This window comes from Haliotis asinina, chromosome 3 (assembly GCF_037392515.1).
Source record: "Haliotis asinina isolate JCU_RB_2024 chromosome 3, JCU_Hal_asi_v2, whole genome shotgun sequence".
In the NCBI taxonomy this organism is placed as follows: Eukaryota; Metazoa; Mollusca; class Gastropoda; order Lepetellida; family Haliotidae; genus Haliotis; species Haliotis asinina.
In genome coordinates this window covers 58,054,648-58,077,493 of record NC_090282.1, presented here as the reverse complement: position 1 = coordinate 58,077,493, position 22,846 = coordinate 58,054,648, and the positions used below count along the sequence as shown (strand labels likewise).

The following is a 22,846-nucleotide window of genomic DNA, read 5'->3' as shown; positions in this document are numbered from 1 at the left end:
TAAATACGATATAGTCATAAACATAGTGCTATAAGTATACACACAATGCATCAGCATACTAGGAATACAGTGATACGAAAATAACCAGATACCACGTGAATTTATGATTATTATATTACATGCATTTTGGTTACACATCTTCATATGCGGGAACCTGTAGCTACCTCCCACACAGATAATAGCAGATATACGAAAGAGCCACAATAACTACGGACTCAAACAGAAATATTCAGTTCAGTGTAGATTTACCTCTTTTACCTGCTCTATATCTTTAACTGGATAATATGTGATCCGACGTTATTTCACTAATGGCTATACAAAAATGAAATCTTTCAAAGCGTGACTGGTTTGTTGTTTAACGCCGCACTCAGCAATACCCCATCTATATGACAGAGGTCTGTAAATAATCGGGAAAGGACCAGACAACCCAGTGATCAACAGCATGAACATCGAACTATTGAGCTTGGATACAATGACATGTTTCAAGCAAGTCGTCGAGTCTGATCAGATCCCTCTAACGACAAGCATGGGTTACTGAAGATCAAAAACGTTAACCCATTCACCCATAAAACATGAGTTCCTACGTGATCATATTGTTCATCATATTCACGCTGGCTGTTCGAATAAACAGGTTCTATTTCGTATTAGACGCTAATGTTTCGAACCATATCTAACCGTCAAAACAACAGTTGGTGAGAGCGAAACCGTTCACTCTGCCGGTATTCACAATAATAATTACATTTTTTTTGCAAGAATTGAGGTTATGAAAATGAAAAATACATAAGCAAATGTTGTCAGAAATGTTCCCAACTTCGGCGAGGTTACCAGTGTGTCAAAGGTTCAAGCTTCTTCGCTGTTCATTAAAGCATGCATGCCTAGTTTCAAGAGAAGAACTACTAGTAATTCAATGTTCTTTTCAGAAACGATATTGTGAATTTTGTGTTTAAACCTGGTTTGTCTTACACTTTAATTCTTCTGATGTGAATGTTCAGATATATGTCAGAAGTCTTCCCGAGATTATTCCAAAGAGCCTTAAGTTGTGCATTTCAAAACGGGCATTCGACAAGTTTTTATATTTTGTCTTTGCGAGAAGTACATGAAATCATGATCGTGAAAAACCTTTATTAGGTAGATGTACATAAATATATGTCAGTATTTACACTGTAGCTGAAGTTCTACACATAAAACTAAAAGTTAAACAAAGATGAACGAATTTCTGCGCTATCTGTTAACATAGTCTATCTGTTAATCTGAGTGTTGAGCATCACAGAGTGAAGAGTGTGTCACATGGAACCACCACCGCTAGATGTCGCTGCGTTTCCGGAAACTTCGTTTATCCAGTTATTGACGATCTTCTCCAAGAGACTTAGAGGGACTGGACCATTCTCCAGAATCTGGCTATGAAAGTCACCTATATCAAATTTTGAACCTGAAATGATAAAGCGGACAATGTTAAAAGCTAAATGCGAAATAATTAAAGATCGTGTATATATATAATGAACCTACACCATTTCTGAAATCTCTGAACGGAGACAATTATGATTTCGGGGACTCAAACTCAACAAGAGGAGATAAAAGTTTTTCTTTCTAGCGTGTGGAAAAGAAAACTTGGGAACGTGTCCTATTAAGCGTCTAATTTTTATTTAGGGCGAATTCATTTATTTAGTCTTACAAAACATTTAAACTGAATCAGTGCAATCAAGAGTGCAAACGCGTACGCAATGCCCAGGTGTTAAAGTCGTTATTGTGGGAAAGAATATCTTGGTTTGGTATGTGTCAGTTAAAATATCACAGAAATCAAATGGGACGAACCTAGTTTTCTCTTCGCAGTTTGTCGCAGTTCCTTTATTTTAAGTTCCCCAATCTTGTATGCACATGCTTGACCGGGTAGGGTGATGTAGCGGTCTATTTCAGACTCTATCTCAGTCCGGCCAATGGGAGTATGGTCAGTCATGTAGGTAATCGCCTCCTGCCGAGTCCACCTATGCCGAGAAAAAAAGGCAGACAGATACGAGAGGAGGTCATTTTGAGAACTTTATATTCAATTAAAAGTCAGAACAGGTTTCGAACTCTTTTTCACTATAGTCTCCCTTCAGTTCGATGCACTCTGCCCATTTGTGTTGCAAGCCTACAATGTCCTGGAAATAGAAGTATTTTTACTAGTCCCTAAACCAAGCTTCTGTTGTAACGTGCAGTTCATTATTGAGAAATCGTGTGTCACCAAAGTTCGATTACAGTGGAAGCTGTCTAAACTGGCACTCATCGGGACTGAAGAAATAATCCAGTTTAAACAACGTGCCGGGTTGTAAAGCTGATAATAAATGTACCAGTCATGGACGGAACTGAGATTTTATGCCGGTGTTGACTGCTTCCACTGCACAATCACTGGGTGGCAGGTCAGGACTGAAATCGTGGATTCTTCTGACGTCGGTGCCCTTACTGTGTGAGTGTATGAACTTCAGTTCTGTACTCAATTTTAGAATTCTCCATGGTATAAGTAGGTCTCATCATCCAGTTATCCCAATATTCATATTGTTTGTTGCGAAGTGCTGGAACTTTCGCGGGCATCTCATGAATGATCATTGTATACAACACTACTAGTGGCATATCCGTTTCATAACTATAGGTAGTGAGTTGTCAAAAGGTTTGGACAATTACTCAAATACCAGTATCGAGAGCTGGGAATAGACCGAATGGCTTTCTTCAAACACTAACACACTTACATTTCATTAACACTGTAGTAGACAGCCCCGTGAATAATCATGTAAGCATCGATCCAAGATGACTAATCACAATAGCGGTAGATGACCTGGTACACTATCAAATCATGGGCACTGACGTCAACGTTCTTGTGGGGTTTGATGTTGTTTAAAGCAACAGTCAGCATTATTACATCTGTACGTATTCATCTGATGTGTTGCTATGCTAATTATTTCAAACCAAGTCCGTGAAATGAGGAAGCTGGTATTTCGAGAGAAATACTTTCAGTTTAATATACCATTCAAACAATGTAAGAGATCTTCCATTTTCTATACCACTAACCAGTGCCAATACATGTGAGAAAAAGTGACACATATCGGATTCCAGACAGATGAAACATTTTCAAAGGAATGAAATAAATTGTAACATTTTCCCTTAATTTCTCTTCATCATCTCTTTCATCCTTAGCTTCATCATTTGCGTTTTGTCAATTTTGTAAATCCAGTTCCCTCTACTTGCTTTGAATGGTATAAAACAGGTACAGTTCTCGGACGTCAGATCTAGTGTATGCGATGCAATATTGTGACTCCGCTGAAGACCCTAATGTAATTGACAAACACGCACAGGCACACACACGCACGTACGCACGCACGCACGCACACACGCACACACGCTTGTGTGAATTGTGCTGATTACAAACACTGCTGTGTAGACGTTGAGACATAAAGGCCTAGGCGTTGAGACATAAAGATTACATAAGAAGGTACGATACAACCATAAAATAAGGAATAAATAACCAAATGTTACTTAGAGACGACCAGAAGCTCCACAGATCAAAGTTCGACACAAACGGTATCGGTCCATAGTTTGTTTTACATGAGAGAACTGAAAGAAAGCTTTGAGAACCTCGTCGGTCTCATGATGCACAAGCCCAAATGAGCTCGTGTAGCTCGCAATAAACTATTGATTTGTGCCATAAATCTCGATTGCCACAGTGTTTTCACTACACAATCTTCAAAATATGCTGAATTCAAAAGAAAGTTTTGAAAACACACAGTTAAAAAATTTCAGTGCAAATAACATCAGTTTGCAGAGACTAACAAAGTACGTACGTTCATGTAGTGTATCATTTGTATTTTGGTGTATGGGGGTTTTATGTTAGTTTGTGTTGTTATTTGGTTTTGTTTTTGTTTTTATTTGTTTGTGTCTTTTTTGTTGTTGTTTTTGGTTTGTTTGTGTGTTTTGGGGGTTTTTTTTGTTTGTTTGTGTTTGTTTTTGTTTGTTTGATTTTGGTTTTTTGTTTGTTTGTTTGTTTGTTTGTTTGGGGTTTTTTGGGTGTTTTTTTGTGGTTTTTTGTGGGGTTTTTTTTTTTGTGTGTGTGTGTGGGGGGGGGGGGGGGGGGGGGGAGAAGGGTGTAGTATTCTTTTTCATAAACATTTCTTTAATACCTGCACCGAACAAACAGGCAGCTTGTTACGTCTGCATGACTGACAGTTCTAGGCTATTACTAAACAGTACTAAACAATGGCAAAGACACTGACATTTGATAACACATTGTTTTCTGCCCTGTAACCAAATCCCCATCCTTCTCCGGTGTCAAACACCTCTACCATGAAATTGTGTGTTCAGACAGGGGATTATCTTCACAGCTTGGGGAGACAGCTAAATGTACCTTGTGTAATATATTTCTCCAGTGCCATATATTTGAGGCTACGAGTGCCGTCGTAGACCGTCCATCTGTGGTTCAGTGAAGCACACATGTACTTTACGATAACACTACATGTCTGTCGGTACATTGAAGACATTTTAGGAACTCACCCAAAGTAATGTATTCCCGTGTCAACTACCAGTCTGCAAGCACGGAATATCTCTTCCCCATATCGACCAAGCCTGAAAAGTGGAAGCAAAACCACATGAAATCACGGGCATAAAATTCGTAGGCAGAAAGGGCTGCAATATCGGTGCTTTTACGCCATAATAATGCCGTTGACTTTACAGCATGTGAAGTAACATGAATTTCACACACAACGCTTATTGAATACTCAATTTTGAAGGGAGTAAACAACCCATGCTGATTTCTGGTTGCTGAAAGTCTGTGTTGGTGTCAATAACTAGCAGTGATAAGGAGCCTCTGGCTGCAGGGGCGTGGGGTATTCTAGTGGTTAAAGCTTTCGCACGTCACACTGAAGACACGGGTTCGAAATCCCAACATCGGTACAACGTGTGAAATCCTTATGTGGTGTCTCCCGCCGTGATATTGCTGGAATATTGCTAAAAGCTGTGTGTAAAGCTCGATATAAAGCATCAGTATTTGAAATACCTGTCTGCTCCACTGCCTGGGACTCGTTATTTTCAGCACTGACTGCCAGATTCTCTTAAAATTTAGACATGTGTACATATGCGTATATTTTGTGGGCAGGTAGGTTTTGGTAAGGGCTGGCAAATTTTACATCTAACCAGCCCTGTGCTGAAATTGTTCATACGTTGAGCTGAGTTTCATACCCCGAACTTTAACATAAATTAAATTAAAGTGTATAGACTGTTTTAATACTCACATTTCGTTATCGTCTTTATAGATACCTAGATATTCCCCTAGTGATTCAGAGTATAGGCCCCATCCCTGAAAACCAAATATATCAAAATAAGCATTTCATAACGAAGTCTGGAGTGAGCTACTGGTCTGCAGAGAGAGCGCATACTCTATGTAATTTACAGCTGATATATTACAATATCTTGATCTCTATTGGGATGAATCTCTTGCTATAGCCGCCAAGCTAAAACCAATTTCATACTTAATATATCAAAACCGTCCTAATCGAAAATAATCTGGAAATTTAGTCAATATGAGATATTGCCTTTTCTCGTTATTTCTGTGAACTGTCGTTAAAATAAATACTATCACATGAGCCCAGACAGAGAGTTATTGGGTGCAGTTGCCCAGGGTCACCAATGTATCATCTCTTTCTGATAACAAGATCTCCAGACTGTTCTCGCTGAAGTGATTTAGGAGGTAAATGTTCCTATGGCAACGTTGCATTTAAGCGAAATCAATGTTACATTCTGTATGCTAACGACAGCTGAGTTAAAACGACGTGTAAGACCTGTAACTTTGGGTTTTCTTATTCAACTCTAACACAAAAAATGAGGAAATACCTCATGAATTTGAAACTTGAACCAGAAAATGACGTACACAGTCCTGACTTTATCGTTAGATTGTTTCGAGAAGGATTGATAGAACAATGACTAAATCGAAGATTACCTAGGATTCAGTTCAGTATGATTCTTTGTTATTACGTACGCGGAGTAGTAACGTGATATCACAGCAGCCGAACAAGTGAGTTAGTGGTCTAAAAATACCTGGGATTCTGACGCAATATTCTTGTTCTGGTGCCTGATTTTGTACATTTGAAGACGAATGAAGCTTCAGAAGAACCATGGTAGATTATTGATGAGTGACAAACCAGGTCTCTCTGTCTGTCTGCGTTAATGTGTGTTAGTGTCAATGTTAGTATTAGTGTTAATGAGTGTGTGTGTGTGTGTGTGTGTGTGTGTGTGCGTGTGTGTGTGTGTGTTGTGTTAGAGCCTTTATGTGTGTGCGTGTTTGCGTGTGCGAAACTGATTCATTTGTTTTGCATGTCATTAACTGTAAAATTGGTATACATGTATATCATCACAAAATCTTAAATATCACAATTTGAATTTCTCGTTTCTTTTTTAAATTTGGACCACACGTAGATACTCACCTCTGTGTATGCTGTGTAAAACGGAAAGTGATATGGAACAGCAAAGTATTTCTCATATTCAATATTTCTTTGGAAGTCTGGAAGACTGGCAGTGAGGGCGTACACCGACTGAAACAGTGGACAACAGAATGTATTCACTGATCATATGAAAGGGAGTTTTGTTGTACATGTACCCGCGGTATGAGAACGTGTCTATACCAGTAATGTCAGCTACGTACCTGCAAATGATGGCCAGGTACCGTCTCGTGAAGAGTCAATGCCATCATGCTGAAAGTGTTCCTGTAAAACAGTACCAACAAAAACTGAGAATTGGGATTCATTACGTACATTATGTTATGGAGCATTCTAAAATCCTAATATAAAGATTTTAAACGATGGGTATATTTGTCACCAAATGTGGTGACCATGGGTACACACACATGTCGATGTGTTGTTTGCCTTGTCTGTTTGTTGTTTAGTTTACGCTGCACTAAGCAATATTCCAGCTATATGGCGGCAGTTTGTAGATAATCGAGTCTGGACAAGACAATCCAGGGATCAATAGCATGAGCATCGACCATCGCAATTAGGACACAATGACATGTGTCAACCAAGTCTGCGAGTCTGACCACCTGATCAGGTTAGTCGCCTCTTAAGACAAGCATTAATATGGGTCACTGAATTCTAACCGGGTTTTCGCGGCTTCCTTGACTTGTGTTTGTGTGTTCTAAAATCTGCTTTTGATATAAGCGGCGCTGTCGGTGGATTTTACTCGATTCTGTATATTCCAGTCAGTTATTCCCGAAATATATCCTGTTTATTGGCTGAACGTGTTAACGTTAAAGCATGGACTTACGTTTCGTTTGGCCTTTTGAGGTTAACCTGGAACACCCCGTGTCGAGATCCGTCGGCTGTTCCCGCTATGTACTTCCCTCCAGTACCGTCGTTAGGCATTGCCTCCACACTGGGGACAGAGAGACAGTGGGTATCGTTCAGTCCAGTTTACACAGTCTTCAAAGTTGTACCAGTTGTACAAATCTCCGTTAGTAATTGGATGACATATAGTGAAGGGAAATGGAGTGTAGACAGGCAAAGTAACAACAAGTATCCGACTAGGGCGTCGAACCATCAACCATACGCTCCAGCCACAAGACTTGGGAGTGAGCGAGTCCAGTTCACGCCACCTTTAGCATTAATCTAGCAATATCACAGCGAGAACACCAGAAATGGGTTTCCCACATTATGACGACGTGGGGAATCGAACCCGGGTATTTGGTGTGACGAGCGAGCGCTTAAACCACTAGGCTAGACCATCGCTCACGTGTCATGTCAGTCAAAACTAAAGTGATCACGGGGATTTTGGTGTAGTTCATTCCAGCGTTGGCAACGGCGATTTCAACTGAAACCTGGCTTTTAATAACAAATTACCACAGACCTCAGGGTGGTAGAGAAATTCAACCTGGGGCGTTTTAGCGTTGCCATGGAAGCAGTTTCATACCTGACATTGAGATTTGGTATATTCTTAAACGCTCTCCACAGGTGTGGATATATTCTTTCATATACCATATGTCGGTACTCCTTCAAGAGTTCCTCCTGGAACGATACAAAACGAAATTACCTCATTAAATATAATGCGTGCTTTATACCATATCAACATCAAAAGCATTCAACATACGAGAAATGCAATTGGATGGGTAGAATCTTGACCTTTATATAAGCGTCAGAACCTTGTTTTGGATTTGAAAAATCAAACCACCACATATGCTTATATGCTCGAAGACACCAGCTCTTTAGTCAAAGAGTAGGGTAGTATTGACTACAGAAGGATTATAGTTCTCACAAGAATGAACTAAGGATATCTATTTAGTTGAATTGTAAATTCACAAGTATGTAATCGCCATATATTTCATGTCCCTCTGCTCCACGTACAGAAACTTTGATAGTATGTGCACAGTACAACACAATACTTATAAGTGTGACAAAATGTCATACGAAGACTTATAAAGATTCGAAGTAGCTGTGTTTCTCTGTCGCTGTTCATGAATTACCGCAACTTACGGCACTGTTCAGATGAAACTGGCTCTGCTCTTTCAACTGTTTGTAGAATTCCGCCACGGTCCCAGTATAATTTCTCTTCAGCATTATCTATAAGTAGTTAATTGATGGAAATAGTTTTATACTCGAGACGGAGATGTGCAAAAATTAAAGGTAAAGTCCTACAAGTGTCATGTTTTCCATGTGGATCAAAACGTTTTTTGTGAATGTGAATGATGGTGTGTTTGATGTATGTGATATAATATTGAGGATCTACATTGTTTTGGGGTTTTTTTCGGGGTTTTTTTCTTTCTTTTTTTAAATCTTAAATACATCAAAACAATGAAACTGTTACAGATTTTAGAAATCAAATCAATTTAGGTAAGACATGTTATACTTTCGATTACACTTTCTACGATTCCAGGACTCTTTGAAGTTGAGTAGTTGAGTAACATCTGGGAGTCAAACCATACCCTCAGAGGCAGCCACACAATCTCCAGCAAACCAAGTCAAGAGTATAGCTGACGAAGCTACACAGGTTTCCACAAAAACAGAAGTCGGACACCTGGTAGTGTAGACCACGAAGTGTTGTTTTTGTTGTTGTTTTTTTTGTTTTTTTGTTTTTTTACTTTTTTTATTTATTTATTATTTGTTTGTTTATTGGGTTTTTTTTGTGTAAAATGACCTCGAAAGCTGCGAATACGCTTACCATTTAGAAAATGGTCAAATGTAACACGTTATATTTTGGCTTAAACTTTCAGAGAAAAGTACCAAAGCCGCGCTGGCTGGGTGGTTTAGACGACTGATTGACCGATAGTACACATTCCAAACAAACATGACAGAGTGTGTACAGTTTGGAGAGAGAGTAATCCCAAATATAGCACATGATACATTTGACCTTCTTTCTAAATGGCATTGAGCTTTCATATCGTTTTATGTATTGAAACAATAGATGTCATGTCAATATGTTCCTTATTTTTTAAATGTCACACGTTTTGATGGTAGTTCATAAATTGATAACTTACAGAACAATCAAATGACATGACGATCTCAGATCTTTTTTTATAATTGGTAATATTAAATCATATTATATTATTATATTAAATTGCATCTGACCACTTGGCATTGTGTATTCAGAGCTTTCGGTCGTGGGAACCGTGCCAAGTTACACGAGTCAGAGGCGTACACAAAGTACGTGATCTAAACTACCAGATGTCCGACTTCCAATTACTGAAGGGTCCAGATCCCAAAGCGTTGCGAAATAGGACTCTGTTCCTTGACATATCATTTTTTTCCCGGAAGCCCTCTTTACATGTTTGGTCGTACCGTGATTGGACCTCTGTGTCAAAACCACAATAATGGCGAACACGGTAAACAGGAGGATTGGACCAAGCTATCGTGTTCCTTAAGATGCTAAACTAACTGGCAAAAGAAACGATGCATGTAGGTTGCCCATACATCTGTTACTAAAGTCGACTTTCTTTATTCACAAAGCTGTTTGTCGTTTTATAATATCAGTGATTTGGACTTGGTATCGTTTCTTTTGCCCATTAGTTAATGTTTGTGCTAGCGCGCGATACCCAATGCGCCACCGTGGGCGTGTCATTAAAGTCATTACATAATCTACATTTCATTGTTCGATACAAAATCACGTTTTGTGTGAAAGTGACTGGTTCAGAAGAGCAAAGAGCAAGCCTTTTGTTTCACATTTCAGCGAAGGACTGAGTAGGTTTGCCATTCATCTCAGCACGGTGGATACACTAATTAATAACTGTCATCATTATCTTACCGTCTGTATCTCTGAGCTGATCCGCGCAACTTCCTCCCTGCCCTTCTCATGTACTTCCTCTGGAGTCAGATCCACAGAGATGTGCCACTTGAGGCAGGCCCGGTACAAGTCGTTTCCTTTAGGCAGTCCCAACACACCATACGTGGTGCGTGTCTGGAACATGTAGTCCTGAAACAGAACAATATACGTGACTCACATTAGCAGTTCCAGAGACACCTGCCAGTCAGTAGGTGTGATTTAGAGACGTCAGAATGAGTGACGTCATAAAGTAATGACGTCATAAGGTAGTGACACAAGTAGAACAGGAGTCAGTCATATAATTTTGAACACAGAGGTGAGTGACGTCTGTAGGAGTGAATGAGTGACGTCTGTAGGTGTTACTTTCGAAATGTCCTGACGATGAAACCGTGGTACAGAATGTGGAGCGTGACTCAAAGTAGTCTCACTTGCCGCAGCTGTAAATCAGTGTGAGTGAGGTACGTAAATAGGCTATGTATGAGTGATATCGGTAGGTGGCAACGCTTGACGTCAGTAGGCGTTAATGAATGACGTCAGTAGATATTAATAACTTACGTCACTCAGCGGGACTGGGTTAATGTCCTGATGGAGATCTATTCCTATAACAGGACGTGGATCATGACTCATAGTAGCAATATTTCTGTCAGTAAGGAGGTGGGAATGAGTAAAGGTAGCTGTCAGTGAATGACGTCAGTAGATGTCAATGAGGGACGTCAGTCGACGTTAATGAGAGACAGTAGTTGTATCAGCCAGCCTGTCAAACAACAAGCGTCTGAAGTGCTGGCAAACCAAGGAGATTAAACGCCATCAAGTTTACACCTTAACATGTAACTCGTAGATGTCAAAGAAAAAACACACCCGAAAGAAAAAAATAACTGTTACTAGGATATTCCAATCACTGACATCACCAGGTGATCGGGGAAAGACCATCAAGGTCCTTCTCTTTAAGTATGAAGCACATGACTAAGGAAGCTGAAGGCGTCACCGCTAAAGTGCTTCCTCATCGACTGTCGTTTGTCATTGTTACTGAAGACTATTGGAACATTTCGTGCATATTCGTGCATAGGGTTCATAAGAATACGACAAGAAATTTCCACACGAAATCAACGAATATAGAAACATGCTCATACACTCACTCTCGAGTGAGATGAGTGAGTTAGTTTAGCATTGGGCAATAGCAATATTTCAGCAATATTGTGGCGCTGGATGTAAGAAATGGGCTTCAAACATTGTACCCTTTGGGGAACTAAACCCTGGTCAATGGCGTGACGACGAACGCTTTAATCAATAGGCTACTCACCGCCCCTGATTTATTGAGGGTGCGTGGCTAGCCTTATAGTTGAAGAATTTGCTAATCAGTCCGCCGGCCCGTGTTCGAATCCCCGCAGGCACACTGAGAGAAACCTTCTGTCGGAAAACTGCTGAGATATAGCCAAAAACACCATACATCTTTACTTACCAAACGAATATAACATGAACTAAAAATTGAGCACTACCTGGATATTGCTATCCGCCAGCTTCTAGCAAATAAGCAGAGTATAATTATCAGTATTCTATATCATCACCCAATGAAATCCAATCCAAAGGGTACCTGCTCAATGTACTCCTTGAGTTTTCTGAACGTATCCAGCAGATTCATCACGGCCTGTCGACCACGAGAACGTATGTCTGTCCTGGAAATAAAAGACTATGGATGATGAACGGTTGTTATGACACAAGTCAGAGGACGATGTATGCCGTTATTTCATTGCACGCAACTCAAGCCACCAAACCACAACTTCATGACAACATTTTCCTTCCATAATCAAGGCGAATCGGAGATTCGAACCCTGTGCCAATACTGTCCTAAACGTGAAGATTCGGGTTAGAGCTGATTTTCAGCATCCTATTTTTAACGTACAAGGCGACTAACAGGATCGGGTGGTCAGGTTAGTTGATATGGTTGATACATTTTCATCATATCCAAATTGCATAGATAGATGCTGTTGATGAATGGATTGTCTGGTCCAGACTCGATTATTTACAAACCACAGTCATATGCATGGGGTATTGCTGAGTGCGGCGTAAACTAACCTCACTCACTCTCTCACTCAATACTGTAATACACTCGCGATTCTGCAGAACGAGTTTAAATGTGAAGCCTTATACGATTTGTCAATCCGTTTGATAGTCTGGCGAGTAGAGACGTCAAACTATATATCTTTAGCTATGTCTTCGTTTTCTTGCGCATACTTGTCACTGGTAGACACAGTCAGCTTGTCGAGGTCCGTGGTAAATGGCTTGTAGAAGGCAGATGACTCAGGGTTTGCCACAAGCAGCTCCTGAATCTGTCCTGGGAGTTTGTCCTGAAAATCAAGATGTACATTATAACTTCTTCACTGGTCAAGAAAGGGTCACGATGAACATCGAGGGTACATCTATGCATGGGACCCGAGGAGTCGGTAAAAACGTATTTATCTTAACGAACACCTCAATGTTAACTTTGAACTGTTTGAAGCATGAGTATCGGATCGTACACTTCAGGCAACCTGTGATATTCAAACGATTCGAATCTTGCATCTTGCTGTTTTTGTTTTTGTCCAGCAGGTATTGTCTTAGAAAGTTAAAATGTATTCAAAATTAAAGTCATATTCTTCTGCTGATTCATGTCTGCATATTATATGTTATCTTAACGCTGTAATCCAGAGTAAATTATACCAATGCCTAGACTATAATTATCGTAATAGTTCAAAAGCCCCAGGACTTTATAAGTAAGTAAGTTATTCAAAAGCATTATATTTTATTATATGTGTGAAATCAAACACAATTAATGCTGTTTTAATTGTATCCTTTCGATATCAAGATGTGGAATCGGATATACCATATCCAGTTTTACCTGTAACAGACCTCTGGCCCCAGTGTGGATACAGCGGTGGTTGCATTCAAGTTCTTTTAAACTATGACGCAATTATGTTTTGCCTGTAACGGTTGCTCTATATGTGGCCTTACCACTGATACACGATGATAAGTGTGTCCGTTCTTGGCCGCTTCCTTGAACCGTGTGATGTACTGGTTAAGCTAGAACATATGGCAATATTGTTATATGTATTTGTATGTAAGTAAAAACTCAAAACTAATTTTGATATGTCAAATGAAAACATAAGAACACACTAATACGTATTCAAATTCAAAGCAGATACCTCTGCAGATATTTCATTTTCTGTACAAGAGGCGTACATTCAACCATCTACTTTCAAATGTGTTAATATAATACCATAAATTTTATTCCCGTATGTGTCTACATGTAGTATTATGTGAACTGCTTTTATACACAATGAGACATTTAAAGCATAGGGCTGGAAAATGTAGAGATTACATTTAGAATTAGTTTTCTAGAAAAACGAGGAAATAAAAATTAACACATATTGTCAGGAGATGCAAAGATGGCAAAGGTAATGTAGTGTCTACAACCAGATGTTTAGGCAGCACTAGCAATGTTTGGCAGATTCGTTATCATAAAGGTAACATTAGTGTCTACAAACAGATATTTTCCCATATAAGTGGATTCTTTATCGCAAAGGGCAACCGCAGTGTCTACAACCAGATAGTTAGCAACTTTGGCAGATTCGTAGAGGTAACAGTCGTGTCTGCTACCAGATATGTACCACTATCAGCAGATTCTTTATCGCAAAGGCAACCAGCGATTTAGCAATTTTGGCGGATTTGTTATCGCAAACGTAACACTTGTGTCTGTAACAAGATATTCAGCGATTCTTTATCGTAATGATAGCATTGGTGTCTACAACCAGATATTTGGCTTTATCTGCTGATGCTTTATCGAAAAGGTAACAGTAGCGTCTACAACCAGATATTTGGCACTATCAGCATTTTCTTTATCGTAAAGATAACAGTAGCGTCTACAACCAGATATTTGGCACTATCACCATTTTCTTTATCGTAAAGATAACAGTAGCGTCTACAACCAGATATTTGGCACTATCAGCAGATTCTTTATTGTAAAGCTAAAAGTAGTCTCTACAACCAGATTCTTGGGACCATGGGCAGATTCTTTGTCGTAAAGGTAACAGTAGTGTCTAAAACCAGATGCTTTGCACTATTAGCAGATACTGAACCAGAAAGCTTGATCAGTTTAGCTTGATGATCAGTCACAAGAAATGCCGTTTCAGTGGTAATTAAATCATCAACTGAAACGATATGTTCCCGAACCCCATGACAAGGGATAATACACCTCAGTCTTATGTAAATCAGATGCTATTATTATACAACAGCCGTCAGGCCAACAAGAGACTACCGACGACTGGAGTGAAACGATCAATGGTTATATTCCTCCGTCTCTTACGAACATACAGATCTTATGTTTTGTCTTTATGACATATCTTAAGGGCTTGACATTACGTTCCCCATGTGTGGTGAAGACAGTATGTAAAACGTTGGATATTAATACCAACAAACACTTGTATAAAGCCTTGTTCCCATTTCACTCGAACTTTTGCCTTAAAGGCGACTATACTTGTCGTAAGAGGCGGCTAACGAGATCGGGTGGTCAGGCTAGCTGACTTGATTGACACAGGCTTCCCAGATGGCTCAGATCGATGATCGTGATGTTGTTCACTGGACTGTCTGGTCCAGGCTCGATTGTTTACAGACTGCCGATATTTCTGGAATATAGTTGAGTGCGGCGTAAAACTCACTCACTCAGTCATTCGAACTTACCTTAGTAGGCCACAATTGCAGCCGGGAGAGGTATTTCTCATAATCCTTTTTTGTTTCATATTTAAGGAGCCGTACTCTGTATGCGGGATCGATCTGGTCGCCCTCCAGGAAGTTGAGAGGATTCAAAGGGCCGTAACTGAAATATGTGAATCCAATAATATTATTGTCGTAACTGTCATACGCATGTACTTCCAGGTCAACATGTTTTGTCGTGTGTTATTTCTGTAACATGTTTAATATCTTCCAAAACTTTTAAACCTTCAAAGTATTCATTCAGCCACCACTCAGGGTGTTCCTCAGCTTAAATGCTCAAACAGTACATTGATTAATCCTTTATACTTTAACTGTACATGTTAATTTCGATTTATTCTACTAAAGACCTTAAATCACTTCAATATCTAACACGCAGTTTTATCGGTAAAACGGAAAACATGAATTCAGGAGCCTATCAGACCTTTTACTTTTTGCACTTTTACCAAAATTAGATAATTAGTTAGACAGTGTCCAAAAGTCTTGTGGATAAGAAAATGTGACTCGAGATAAAGTGAGAATGCATTAATGTCCCACAATTGTCCCACAAAGCATGGAATATAGTAACTGTCGTGAGCATAACTGTATCAAGGAAAACCAAGTTCTCATGATTGTCTACTTCGTTAATGCATAGAATATATACATATATATAGGTGCATAGGTAGTACATAAAGGTAACACGTTTGATATACATTCAATTGCTATTTAGTGATTTGAGCAGAGAGTTTAAACAATAGATGAGTTGATAATGGTAATTAATGATGAGTTGATAATGGTAATTAATGATGTTAAGAGAGTGGGATGATTTTAAGCACTGATTGACTGGTGTCCCCCCATTAGTCAGAAGCCCCATTAGTCAGAAGGTATTTTTCAAGGTAGGCTGACCACAGCTCCCCTAATAATTAAATGGACTAACCCGATTCATTAATTACCAAGAAAACATAACACATATTGGTTCAAGCATTTATTTGTTTACAATGAAAAGTCAGAGTAATAATAAGAGTCATTTTAGCACTATCACTGTATCATTTCATTCACTTCTGTCCATCGTTCACTGTCTACTGTTCACTTCAACCAAGTTTTACAAGCTTCCCAACAGCATCCAAATACTGTGTGGAGGTCTTAATGCCTTGTTGCAACTGATCCCTCAAGCGACCGAGCCGATGGTTAATCTCCCTGTAGACCCTCTTGCGTGGCGGGGGAGCGGCACCAAAGTCAATCTGGGAGATCTTCAGTTTGTCGGCCTTCTCAATCTTCTTGAGGATCTCGATGAGTCTGTAGATGTTTGGGTGACGACTTGAGAGGCTGGCATTCAGGCGGCTGTTGAAACCCTCAAGGCAGTTGTTTGTCCTCGGGCCAAAGGTTTGGCTGGAGCTAGAGGTCTGTTCAGGAGCTATTGAACATGAGTCTTGAGAAGACTCAGGAGACGACGGTAGGCAGCAATGGTCCGACTCGACATAAGGGCATACACCAAGGGATAAGATGACGAGCCAACCCTCGCATGAATGATGTATAACTAATCCCACAGATCAGGACTGGCAGCAAATGTTCCATCCATGTTGATAGTTGAGGCTGACTGAAGGGCTTGTAGGTGGGCGTCAGTCGCAAAGACAACAATCTTGTCGTCATCACCATCAGAAAAGAGTAGGAATCGCTCAGAGTCCAATGTTTGTGTCCACACTCCATCTAGTTTAACGTCCAGAAGGGTCTGGGGCAGTCTCGGGATGGTGTGACTCCCATGCCTGTACAAGGCACTGTCAAGAGTGGAGCAGGAAGGAAGGTGGGATGCATCTTCTTGGTGGTACTTCAGGAGTTCGTCTTGGTAAAGGGCTGGCATGGCTGTTGTAGGTTCCTCTCGAGCACGCTTCCTCATGGAACTGACGAATTTCAGTCTTGTACTGTCCGGCGGCGGGTAATTGTGTTCTGTGGAATTCCTTACATAATCTCCTACTGTAGTGCACTTGCCTGTGCAAGTCTTGACAACACATCTCCAGTGGGCAGTGGTGGTGGTGGTTTTGTTCCTATTGAACAGGTAGTTATCGAACAACACTTGAAGAGAACCTCTCTGGGATGTACCATGGTTGTGGTTAATGATGGACATTTTGCAGCTCATATATAACATGTCTCAACACAAGATATCAGTTGAGATAGTTACGTGATGCCGTAGTTAATCCTTCTGACAATAGGGGTTCTCACTTCTCCCTCAGTTGTTTTTAAGGTGAAAATGTGCATACTTATATAAACACACTCTTTATACTTCTCAATTTGAAATAATTCATTTAAAACACACACGCTTATGTCTAATTACGCTAGCCTAATTAGGAATGTTCCATTATTCCTATAGGTAAGGAGTTGGTCAACCGTAACTAATCCTTCTGACAATAGGGGTTCTCATTATTGGGGCTTCTGACTAATAGGGTATCACCGATTGACTGTGATTACAACACACAACACAGAAGCTAATTACGGGTGATCGCACTCGTTGCCAGTCATTGCAATTAAGAAACTGACGATCCACAGAATTGGGTTTTCCTTCACCTATGCAACTTCTAAAATGCCTCTCAAAGAAGATATATTTACCAAGCGAATGCGAAGGGGAAAGTGTATTTCATGAAACGATATCAGTATGTTGCTAAGTACAATATTACGTCTCGTATTTTAGGTACCTGTGCCAACATAACAATATAATTCTAACTGAGGGACAAGAATTGCAGCCAAAATGAATGTAGAGGTGCGTATTTTAGCTGCAGCAAATACTGACACGCATCTTTTCAATACCAGCATCATACTGGGGTGCAATACTTACAATCTCCATTGGTGGTTGGACGAAAACGTGGACAGGGTGTCGTTAAACACTTCATAACTGTATTTCTCCGACGTTGTCAAGTGGTCGGTGTCGATGGATGCGAGTCGGGTGATGAAGTCATCTATTATGGCCTGAATGTAAATATCGTACGGCGTTATACAATCCTCCCTCCGAGACCTAGAATAACCTAACCAGAAATGTATAGAGCTTTCCAGTGACATTATTCAATTACCCACGTGGTTGAGGCAACTGATTTCCATCAGTGAGCAAGAGCTGTCAGTCTAGAATACAGATCGATAGCCATTATCTGTCCAGATGGAACAGATGTCATGTGAGTGTCATAATTACCTTAAATTTCGGAATATATTACACACATTTCGATTCCCTTAAAAACGTTAGTACAATGTCTATTTTATTGAAACATCCTGATTAGTGTTTATGTGTGTTTAAAATTTGGGAAACTACTTTCAATCTCGTTAAATTTTGGAATAAACAAAGACATGCAGTCCATTTACTCCAATCAAAGCGAAACTTTGAATACTGGACGTGTTGTAGTGAGCACCGACTGGCATTGTGTCTAGTGTTGAACCCGCTTTGCCGAACACCATGGTATCTGTTCATAAACAACTTGCCTCAGATGATGACCTTATAACCTTGCAATTTGTTTTTACTTAAACACCTTGCCTGAGATAAAGACCTAATAACCTTACAATCTGTCGTTACATAAACACCATGCTGGAGATGAAGACCCTATAACTTTACAATCCGTCTGTCCAGAAACAAATGCTGGAGATGAAGACCTGACATCGAGCAAAGAGGTGTCAGCTGACAATCCCTCAGTACACAAACAAATGCTGAAGAAGAAAACTGATAAAGAACTCGATGGAGAGGAAGATCCATTAGAGTTACAGTCTTTCTGAACTTGGAAAGGAACATCACATCACCAGACTGTCTGTCTGTACAGACACAACAAGCTGGAAAATCTCTCAGACTGACAGTCGTTCTGATAATGCATTTTATTACTCGCCCGTTGAAGATACTGCAGTGTAATATTTTCACTTCACTATTACACTAGTGCAGTACCGCTTGACGCATCTCGTGAAAATGGTTCAAAGTTGTGGTGACGTCACAACGCTAATATCGCGATTTTACTAGACCTTGCTTGACTTGAAAGCTGAGAGTCCTCAGACTGTAGACAATTTCGCAGCAGTTTCTGTCAATTTATGTTGGCGAGTAATAAACAGAATACTAAACACGCTTCCGTGAAATACCATTTTCATTAAACTAGTTAAAGATTTAGTATCAAACTCGCTTTCGCTCGTCTGATACCAAATCATTAACTCGTTTAATAAAAATAGTATTACACGGAAGGTGGTTTAGTATCCTCGATCTATCCAGTGGAACAATGTTATCAGTCGTGCAGACCTTCCTTCTGACTACAGGACACACAGTCGTGCAGACCTTCCTTCTGACTACAGGACACACAGTCGTGCAGAATATCTTTCTGTCAACAACGCATACAAACTTGCAGACCGACATTCTGTCCACAGGACGCACAATCTTGCAGACATTTCATCTGTTCATAGGGCTCATACTTTTGCAGACCTCCCTCCTGTTCATAGAATACATACTCGCACAGACCTTCATTCTGTTTACAGGACATAACATCCTACAGGTGTTTCTTATGTCCAGAGGACACACAATTTTGCAGATGTTCCTTGTGTTCTACCTAACACATAGACGAACAGACGTTTCCTCTGCTCAAAGGGCACACAATATTTAGATGTTCTTTCCGTTCGCAGAACGCACAGTGTTGCATTCCCTCCTTCCTTCTGTCTGCTATACACATGGACTTGCATATCCTTCCTCTACCCAAACTACACACAATCTAACAGAACTTAATTCTGTCCAAATGATACACGGGACTGCATGTATTCCTTATATTGTCAGGATGTGACCTAGCATGCTCTTCGTCTCTTCACAGGACTCTCAAACACGCGGGCCTACCCTCTCTCCACGTGACACATAGCATTGCAGAATTTCCTTCTGTCCACGGGACACACAATCTAACAAACCGTCCTTCTGCCCACAGGACACACCATCCAGCAGACCTTCCTTCCGGTTACAGGGCACACAGTCTAATAGGTGTTCATTCTGCCTACAGGCCACACAACCAAACAGACTTGGAAACAACCTGGAAACACAATCTAACAAATCTTCATTCAGTCTACAGGACACACAATTCTGTCTACGTGACACAATCTAACAGACTTTTCTCCTGTCTACAGGGCATTTAATCAAACAGACCTTCCCTTCGGGGCACATGCCAGTCAGACATACCTTCGTCCTGTCCACAAAACACTTACAAAGTCTAACAGACCTTCCTTGTATCCACAGGACACACGGTAACAGACCTCCCTTCTGTCCACAGGATCGACACTCTAACAAATTTTCCTTCTGTCCACGGGACACACAATCTAACAGACATTACTTCTGTCTACAGGACACACTATTGCAGAACTTGATCAGAACACACACTCGTACAACCATTTCTTCTGTTCACGGTACACACACTATCTACAAGATCTTACTTGTGTCTACAACACACAGCATTGCATTTTTTCTTTAAATTATCAAGATACCCAATCTAGCAGACATTCCCGCTCTCCACACGACACGGCGTTACAGACCTTCTCTAAAACCGTCCATAAGTACGCCATGCAAAGGGAGACCACCCTGACACTTTCAGCTGCTTCGTTTCCCGTGCCACAAAGGCCGTTAACTCACCTTTCTCGTCTCCAAAGACACCATGCTGAAATCTTCCACTGTGTTGTCGTATGTGTGGACGCCAGTCTCCGTGGCAAACTCCGGAGCATCCATCTCACGCCATCGGTAAAACTCAGCCTCCAGTGACCGCAGGCCAGTGCCAGCCGACCCACCTTGAAATATCAACCCGTAAAATTGCTGTCACACCACCTACGTATGTATTTGTGTAAGGCTGTCAAAATTAGGTAATAAATTTGACCATAGGAAAATGACACGTGAAAACCCCGGACAGAACTGGTCTTCCACAAGCCATGCTTGTAAGAGACGACTAACGGGGTCGGGTAGTCACACTTGCTGACGTGGTTGATACACGTTATCGTATACTATTTGCAAAAATCGATGCCTAAGATTTCTATCACTGCATTGTCTGGTATTTACTTAGCTGACGTATTTCCTGTACAACAGCGGAAAACAGACACTCAATGAAAGTCATCACATAATGCAAAATGGTGGTGACCAAATGCCTATTAAAGAGCTTTCTAATCTTAGCCCTAAAAAAAGAGGAACATGTGAAACCCAGATCACATGCTGTAATATGTATGATGTCCACCCCTCACTCTTCCTTCTTCACTTTCACACTAAAAATTTAAACTTGAACCATTGGCGATGTAAGCAAGAAATGCGAAAGAACACCTTGTTCACAATTACTGTCATGATGAAAAATCATATCAGAGAGTCAGTTTTGTCATTTTACACTACATACTCTACAAACTACGCTACTGGGAGCGTGACAGTCGGTACACCGACATTTCGTTACACAGAGTGAAAGGTCATAGATCCCGATTTGACCTATGGTGGCGCTACTGAAGGTTCTCGTCTTTCAAACCCATGGCATTAGCGGTGTAAAATGACAAAGTGGCATGTCGTTGTGGAGGGGAATGCATCAACGTGGTGGCAACAGCTACACCTCACACGGCCGTGATGTTTGATTCCTTGTGTGAATGCATGTGAAATAGCATAATAGTTGTACAAGAGTCAGTTTTGTTTACGCCATGTTGGTGTTGTTCATGGTATACAAAAAGTACCTTTCAATTTCAGCAATTTTAAAAGGGCGATCATTGAAAGTTTGTAGAGATTTGGATTCCTTCTTCGAAAAGGAATGTATAATATATTACTTAATACTATCACAGTGTATATGTATATGTAATATAGAATACCAGTTGTAATGCAAATACGTGAGTGAAACGATTCATCTGTGTCACATGTGTAATATGCATCATACATGTCTAGTTGCATCATGTACAAAGCTGAGAATGAATACTCAAATAATGTACCAGATAAAACAGAACATTAATCTGAACATTAAAACTTAAACAGTTACCTTTAACCAAGAACGTAAACATGGTTAAAAATGTAACTACAACCGTTGCATTTGACACACATTTGAATGACAGTCCATACCCACCAGAGGAGGAAACATTTTCATTGCGAGCATGAAACGTACATAAACAGTAATTACGATATGTGAAATGTACATGAGCTGTCAGAATGACATATGAAATGAACACTCACCAGCTGACGGAGCCAGCTGTGTGGCTATCACGACAACAGCAACAAGCACCGCGCTGGAAATGAAGCAAGCAAATAGACATTTGGCAGAAACTTTGAATGTGGACGTGGACATGGCTGCAGTGATCTGGTGAATGCAGTTGGCTTCACTCTCCTACTCCCCCTAACTGCAATCAAGGATAATAAGTCGCCTTATTATTTATTCATGGTCTGAAATATAATAACCACGTACAGTGTATACCATGCATTACCTAAGGTGTAAGGGGTCTCAGTTACCCCCGGGACGTGAAATGGCGGCTGTGTGTCACTCCGGGCTTTGCAATTAAATGAAAGTAAGTTCAAGTCTATCCCCAGAGCCCGCAACTGTAATCTAATACCACTTGACAAAGGGATTTATTACCAACCTAGGATGTGCAGATCTCTCATGCGAAATATCTCACCTACGTGTTTTTAATCCGCTTATCATGACTTTGTGAGATCGCGATACTGTCTTCTAAAGTATTCCCTCCAAAGCCTCTCTCCTATTAAACTACATTGCTGTATTAAACAGACATCATGGAGGCTTGCAGCATCCAGAGCGCTTTAATGAGAGACTTACTGCCTCACTAGCCATTTATGAGAGCTGAGTTAAAGCCAATTTTGTCGAAATGTCTCTGCGTGTTCTTTTTCCTCTAACTTTAACCCTTTGTAGTGCGCGTG

General features: G+C 40.4%; 1 protein-coding gene across 1 annotated transcript; it reads right to left on the bottom strand.

Annotated features, from left to right (window-relative positions):
• Nucleotides 1–1,107: 1,107 nt before the first annotated feature.
• LOC137276924 (uncharacterized) lies at nucleotides 1,108–22,265 on the bottom strand. Its single transcript, XM_067808571.1, has 17 exons — nucleotides 22,151–22,265; nucleotides 20,600–20,751; nucleotides 17,813–17,943; nucleotides 14,977–15,112; nucleotides 13,252–13,320; nucleotides 12,496–12,608; nucleotides 11,855–11,936; nucleotides 10,246–10,413; nucleotides 8,481–8,567; nucleotides 7,921–8,015; nucleotides 7,279–7,386; nucleotides 6,662–6,722; nucleotides 6,444–6,551; nucleotides 5,256–5,320; nucleotides 4,519–4,590; nucleotides 1,813–1,982; nucleotides 1,108–1,429 (listed from the first exon to the last, which is right to left on the bottom strand). Exons 1-17 carry the CDS (start codon nucleotides 22,260–22,262, stop codon nucleotides 1,284–1,286), a joined length of 1,875 nt encoding a protein of 624 aa, XP_067664672.1. The 5' UTR covers nucleotides 22,263–22,265; the 3' UTR covers nucleotides 1,108–1,283.
• Nucleotides 22,266–22,846: the final 581 nt, after the last annotated feature.

Bases quoted from the DNA above. Each gene is read 5' to 3' on its own strand.
- LOC137276924 (XM_067808571.1), bottom strand. From the start codon at position 22,262: ATGTCCACGTCCACATTCAAAGTTTCTGCCAAATGTCTATTTGCTTGC. The intron at 6,552-6,661 runs GTACGTAGCTGA...CCACTGTTTCAG, and splicing joins TACCTGGCCATCATTTGCAG to TCGGTGTACGCCCTCACTGC. The intron at 4,591-5,255 runs GTGAGTATTAAA...TCCACTTTTCAG, and splicing joins TATAAAGACGATAACGAAAT to GCTTGGTCGATATGGGGAAG.